At 40.0% G+C, this 7,477-nt stretch overlaps 1 protein-coding gene across 1 annotated transcript in view; it reads right to left on the reverse strand.

Annotated features, from left to right (window-relative positions):
* Positions 1-438, reverse strand: part of LOC126199555 (cardioacceleratory peptide receptor-like) — a 385,883-nt gene extending 385,445 nt beyond the window's left edge. The window contains exon 1 of the mRNA XM_049936477.1: positions 310-438. Within this exon, the coding sequence (XP_049792434.1) occupies positions 310-343 (34 nt within the window). The 5' untranslated portion in view covers positions 344-438. The remainder of the gene's footprint in view (positions 1-309) is intronic.
* Positions 439-7,477: the final 7,039 nt, after the last annotated feature.

Consider the following 7,477-nt stretch of genomic DNA (forward strand, 5'->3'; position numbering starts at 1 on the left):
ACCTACGAGAGTTAAAAGAGAGACTTTCCTGTGAACACATTTTGTGCTATACTAAGAAAATGAGTGCGTAATTCACGAGGTGCGATATAGGAGACCCCAACACGTGCCAGCAAAAAATATAGAAGGCGATAACGCAACCGGAAAAAAAAATAGATTTGACGATTTATGGAGGGTAGGTGGGGTTCTGAAGAAATCTGCCAGAATTTACTTTGGAGAGAGAGTGCGAAAATTCTCGCGCAGTCTGAGAGACCGCACCTAATGAGTTAAGTATTCGACGTGATAAATACAATATTCTCTTGTAAAACTTACCTGCAAACGCCAGCTGCATGATAAAGAAGTTCATGCGGGATTTGCGGTTCTTGTTGAGGTAGAGCGCTATGAGCACGGCCGAGTTGCCGAGCACGATCAGAGCGAAAAGGATCCACAGAACTGTCAGCTGCTCCGTCTGCAACACACAACGACATCGCATGGCGTTACCATCCACTGTGCAGTTTCAAAGTACAAAGTTGTCAGTGGTAATTCACAGGCTTAGAGTACTTTTAACAATCACTTTTGTGACTGGATATGGCCCTTATCCTACGCACTTGCAGTGCATGTCGCTTTGAGAAACCAAACGTTTCACATGCGAGGAAATCGGTTCCCCACAACAGTTCCCATTGAAATGCACTAGGTACAGGCATTTACGCAGTAATGTAGAATACGTAACGGAAGGAACACTATACCATGCACTGAGGAACCCAGATACATGGACACAGTTGAGCACAATCGTCAACAACATCTCAAAACGGAACATAGCATATACGACCTGACTCACCAATATAGAAGGCGCAGAAGACGAAGACAGGCCGACATCGATAGATGTAGTAGCTCCTGCACTGACGATGGTACGAGTGGCAGTGACAACACTGACATAACATAGATACACAAAATACACATAACATAAAACACGCAAAACGTGCACAACTACTCACGCGGAAAATTAATTTAAGATTGCAATTTATATCTTATTATGAATGAATATAACTGAAAGTAGGAATAATTAGAATAGTCCGTGGATAGATATTGTACTAGAATCCATGTTAAACCTGTGCCCAACAATGTTAAGTAGTTGCGTAAATAAATACGTCATTGTAAATGTAATATTTTGAATGTAATATAAATTTTATGTTGAATAAACAAGCAAACGCAAACAGTGTACGAATAAATACACAGTAGAAACGGATCATGCATATTACGTAATTATACAAACTTATGAGTACGCTATCCCAAAAACTTTAATTTTATTCTACAAAAATATTTTTACAAGATTAATAATAGGTTAGTGGTGTCTTGTTATTCCTCCTACAGATATGTAGGAACAGTATATAACTTAATTAGTTCATACTGAGGCAGGACATTGTCCCAAAGCTATGAAGAAATTGTTTACTAAATAACCGCGTTATTGTACAACGTAGCAAATGTCAACTCACATAGCAGCCTAACAAACAACAGCGACATTGATTATATCCTCATGGATTGACCAAAGTCAGCAGCTCGTGGTCGTGCTGTAGCGTTCTCGCTGCCCACGCCCGGGTTCCCGGGTTCGATTCCCGGCGGGGTCAGGGATTTTCTCTGCCTCGCGATCACTGGGTGTTGTGTTTTTTAAGTAATTCTAAGTTCTAGGGGACTGATGACCATAAATGTTAAGCCTCATAGTGCTCAGAGCCATTTGAACCTTTTTTTTATGATTGACCAAATAGAGTTTTCTCGAAGAGGGATGTTGATGTGGATAGTTACTAAAATGGATAGCACCACATGTGGACGATGGACTTGAAGTTCAATACCAAGTCCAGGAGGGGCTGATGAAGGGATATCTATATCTACCCTTCTCTGTCTTCTTCTATTCTTTTCTTAATTATACCATAAATTTATAATTTTCTACTTCCAAATTCTTGTATTCTTTAAAAAGTATTTTTGCAGTAAGACAGTAAAAGACATCACAAAAGTGCAGACAAAAGATCTCCACGCAACCTCACCTCCATGTGGTGTTGCATGGGCAACACTGCCTGTGGCATCAACTGCGTAGTACAGTTTTACTGCGCGATGGTGGCCATGGGTACTGGCTACGAGGTCCCTGTGGAGTACTGTTGTTGTTGTTGTTGTTGTTGTTGTTGTGGTCTTCAGTCCTAAGACTGGTTTGATGCAGCTCTCCATGCTACCCTATCCTGTGCAAGCTTATTCATCTCCCAGTACCTACTGCAGCCTACATCCTTCTGAATCTCCTTGGTGTATTCATCTCTTGGTCTTCCTCTACGACTTTTACCCTCCACGCTGCCCTCCAATACTAAATTGGTGATCCCTCGATGTCTCAGAACATGTCCTACCAACCGATCCCTTCTTCTAGTCAAGTTGTGCCACAAACTTCTCTTCTTCCCCATCCTACACAACACCTCCTCATTAGTTATGTGATCTACCCATCGAATCTTCAGCATTCTTCTGTAGCACCACATTTCGAAAGCTTCTATTCTCTTCTTGTCTAAACTATTTATCGTCCATGTTTCACTTCCATACATGGCTACACTCCATACAAATACTTTCAGGAACGACTTCCTGACATTTAAATCTATACTCGATGTTAACAAATTTCTCTTCTTCAGAAACGCTTTCCTTGCCATTGCCAGTCTACATTTTATATCCTCTCTACTTCGACCATCATCAGTTATTTTGCTCCCCAAATAGCAAAACTCCTTTACTACTTTAAGCGTCTCATTTCCTAATCTAATTCCCTCAGCATCACGCGACTTAATTCGACTACATTTCATTATCCTCGTTTTGCTTTTGTTGATGTTCATCTTATATCCTCTTTTCAAGACACTATCCATTCCATTCAACTGCTCTTCCAAGTCCTTTGCTGTCTCTGACAGAATTACAATGTCATCGGTGAACCTCAAAGTTTTTATTTCTGCTCCATGGATTTTAATACCTACTCCGAATTTTTCTTTTGTTTCCTTCACTGCTTGCTCAATATACAGATTGAATAACATCGGGGAGAGGCTAAAACCCTGTCTCACTCCCTTCCCAGCCACTGCTTCCCTATCATGCCTCTTAACTCTTATAACTGCGATTTGGTTTCTATACAAATTGTAAATAGTCTTTCGCTCCCTACATTTTACCCCTGCCACCTTCAGAATTTGAAAGTGAGTATTCAAGTTAACATTGTCAAAAGCTTTCTCTAAGGCTAAAAATGCTATAAAGGTAGGTTTGTCTTTCCTTAATCTATTTTCTGAGATAAGTCGTAGGGTCAGTATTGCCTCACGTGTTCCAATATTTCTACGGAATCCTAACTGATCTTCCCCTAGGTCGGCTTCAACTAGTTTTTCTATTCGTCTGTAAAGAATTCGCGTTAGTATTTTGCAGCCGTGACTTATTAAACTGATAGTTCGGTAATTTTCACATCTGTCAACACCTGCTTTCTTTGGGATTGGAATTATTATATTCTTCTTGAAGACTGAGGGTATTTCGCCTGTCTCATACATCTTGCTCACCAGATGGTAGAGTTTTGTCATGACTGGCTCTCCCAAGGCCATCAGTAGTTCTAATGGAATGTTGTCTACTCCCGGGGCCTTGTTTCGACTCAGGTCTTTCAGTGCTCTGTCAAACTCTTCACGCAGTATCATATCTCCCATTTCATTTTCATCTACATCCTCTTCCATTTCCATAACGTTGTCCTCAAGTACATCGCCCTTGTATAGACCCTCTATATACTCCTTCCATCTTTCTGCTTTCCCTTCTTTGCTTAGAACCGGGTTTCCATCTGAGCTCTTAATATTCATACAAGTGGTTCTCTTTTCTCCAAAGATCTCTTTAATTTTCCTGTAGGCAGTATACATCTTACCCCTAGTGAGATAAGCCTCTACATCCTTACATTTATCCTCTAGCCATCCCTGCTTAGCCATTTTGCACTTCCTGTCGATCTCATTTTTGAGACGTTTGTATTCCTTTTTGCCTGCTTCATTTACTGTAATTTTATATTTTCTCCTTTCATCAATTAAATTCAATATGTCTTCTGTTACCCAAGGACCCTAGCCCTCGTCTTTTTACCTACTTGATCCTTTGCTGCCTTCACTACTTCATCCCTCAAAGCTACCCATTCTTCATCTACTGTTTTCTTTCCCTCATTCCTGCCATTTGTTCCCTTACACTCTCCCTGAAACTCTCTACAACCTCTCGTTCTTTCAGTTTATCCAGGTCCCATCTCCTTAAATTCCCACCTTTTTGCAGTTTCGTCAGTTTTAATCTACAATTCATAACCAATAGATTGTGGTCAGAATCCACATCTGCCCCTGTAAATGTCTTAGAATTTAAAACCTGGTTCCTAAATCTCTGTCTTACCATTATATAATCTATCTGAAATGTGTCAGTATCTCCAGGCTTCTTCCATGTATACAACCTTCTTGTATGATTCTTGAACCAAGTGTTAGCTATGATTAAGTTGTGCTCTGTGCAAAATTCTACCAGGCGGCTTCCTCTTTAATTTCTTACCCCCAATCCATATTCACCTACTACGTTTCCTTTTCTCCCTTTTCCTACTACCTAATTCCAGTCACCCATGACTATTAAATTTTTCTTCTCCCTTCACTATCTGAATAATTTCTTTTATTTCGTCATACATTTCTTCAATTTCTTCATCATCTGCAGAGCTAGTTGGCATATAAATTTGTATTACTGTAGTAGGCGTGGGCTTTGTGTGTATCTTGGCCACAATAATGCGTTCACTATGCTGTTTGTAGTAGCTTACCCGCATTCCTATTTTTTTTATTGATTATTAAACCTACTCCTGCATTACCCCTATCTGACTTTGTATTTATAGCCCTGTATTCGCCTGACCAAAAGTCTTGTTCCTCCTGCCACCGAACTTCACTAATTCGCACTATATCTAACTTTATCCTATCCATTTCCCTTTTTAAATTTTTTAACCTACCTGCCCGATTAAGGGATCTGACATTCCACGCTCTGATCCGTAGAACACCAGTTTTCTTTCTCCTGATAACGACGGCCTCTTGAGTAGTTCCCGCCCGGAGATCCGAATGGGGGACTATTTTACCTCCGGAATATTTTACCCAAGAGGATGCCATCATCATTAACCATACAGTAGAGCTGCATGCCCTCGGGAAAAATTACGGCTCTAGTTTCCCCTTGCTTTCAACCGTTCGCAGTACCAGCGCAGCAAGGCTGTTTTGGTTAGTGTTACAAGGTCAGATCAGTCAATCATCCAGACTGTTGCCCCTGCAACTACTGAAAAAGCTGCTGCCCCTCTTCAGGAACCACACGTTTGTCTGGCCTCTCAACAGATACCCCTCCGTTGTGGTTGCACCGAAGGTACGGCTATCTGTATCGCTGAGGCACGCAAGCCTCCCCACCAACGGGAAGGTCCATGGTTCATTGGGGGTGGAGGGGGGGGGGGGGTGGAGTACTATGACCTGCAAAAGTAGTTTTGCCGAAATGTTTGAAAAGTTATGTTGTCCAGAGCAGTCTCACATTTAACTACAAACAGTTTCGTTAGCATATCACAATTTCGAGTCCAGGAGGGTCGCTCGACTCAGAATGCAACTTACACAGTCAGCCGCCGTACAGTACAAGCCTTAAATAATCAAATATTGCCAATAGGTATTTCTTGTGATCTTTTCAAGGCGTTTCATTGTGTAGCTCATATTACATTCGTAGAAAACCGTACGTTTCATGGAATTGATGGTTTTACACACCAGTAGTTTGCATCATACTTAACAAACAAATGCTAATGTTATGCTGACAAATTGAAATAGCGTTGGAAAAGGAGCTGGGGTGAAATCACAAAGGGACTCTCACAGGATTCTACTTTGGGTCCATTTCTTTTCTTTGTATATATGACTGACAATCTACTTAATAGTCACCATTCGGAATTGGTACCTTCTGAAAACGATACTACTAATATAATAAAGCCCATTAGAGAGAAAGCAAGAAAATAGATTGTTAATGATGTTTTTCAAAGAATTATTAAGTGGTTCCCTGAAAACGAACTTTTTCTTAATTTTGTGGTAACACATTATATTCAATTCTGCTCAACAAGTAGAGTCATACCAACAATTGCTGTAGAACATTAAGAGAAGTCAGCAAGTAGGGCAGAGTGCTTAAAATTTTTGGTTGTACATATTGATGCAAACTTGAACTGGAAGAAGCATATTTCTAAACTTCTCAAACAACTACTTGCAGCTGGCTTTTGTTCTTCGTATAATTCCCTGTCTTGGAAACAAACGAATCAGCGTTCTGACATATTTGGAATTTTTCAACTGAATACGTCTTATGTAACAGCTTTCTAGAGTAACTCATCAGTTAGAAGAAAACTATCGATTGCACACAAGGAGAAGTAAAAAGAGGTGTTCACTTAAGGTCGTCATGTTGGTACTTTATCAAGGAGTCAGGAATTTTAACTCCACCATCAAAATTCGCTAGTGAGATTGGTCATACTTTATCCATCACAATTAGAGAAGAGTAGTGACGTGCATATCTACAACACCAGAGGAAAAACGACCTTTATTGCCCATTATTTAAGCTGGCAGTGGCTCACATAAGTTCAATATGCAGCAGCAAACATTTTTGATAATTTGCCCAATAAAACAATATGTCTCACATGTAGAGAAGCAAGTTTTAAGTCTAACCTACTATCATTTTATATTCCGCAGACGAATTTTTATTTAAAAACTGATGGTCTGTAAAAGAAATTAAAACCAATAAAAATTAGAAATGAAACAAGTTTTAAGTGAAGCTGCATGAGCAGGAGGAGACAAATGATGTGTTCATTAACGTTAACACTAAATATGTATACGTATCTTGAAAACTGCCTCGTTCCAAATCATTTCCATAATAGAACCGTGATTTATGAAACTTGCAACTAACTAACTAAGTAATTAATTGATTATCAATAGACACGGAAACAGATTCAGTAGATTATACAGTAAATGCAACACCAATATAAAATAATTTATACTTTCCGGAACGTTCAGTAACAAAGCCTGGTCCTCCAAGTTGAGAGCAATGCGATAAGGCTGGTAACCTGTCCTTGTACAAATTTTCGTACTCGCTTCACGAGAATTCAGCTTGGGGTCACAGCCAACATTTGCCGACTTTGAGAAGCCATTTGACTATACCCACAGACAAAAGCTCAGGCAGTAATAGAGGAAAGAGGTTTCCCCACACACCTGATAAAAGTATGCCAAGGTTTAAACAAAAACACCAAAATAAGAACAGATACTGGCAAAGAACTGACATCAGAAATGGAGATACACCAGGAAGTAAGGCAAGGATGTAGTATGTCTTTAACACTGTTCAACATCTACACCGGTGACTTGGTCGGGGAATGGATGATGGAGAGAATACCTGAAGGTAGAAAAACTGGGCCGGGAAAATTTCCAAGTATAATGCTTTTTGCCGACGACGAGAACACAGAAGACAAATCACAGAT

The sequence above is a fragment of the Schistocerca nitens genome, chromosome 8 (genome assembly GCF_023898315.1).
Source record: "Schistocerca nitens isolate TAMUIC-IGC-003100 chromosome 8, iqSchNite1.1, whole genome shotgun sequence".
Classification (NCBI taxonomy): Eukaryota; Metazoa; Arthropoda; class Insecta; order Orthoptera; family Acrididae; genus Schistocerca; species Schistocerca nitens.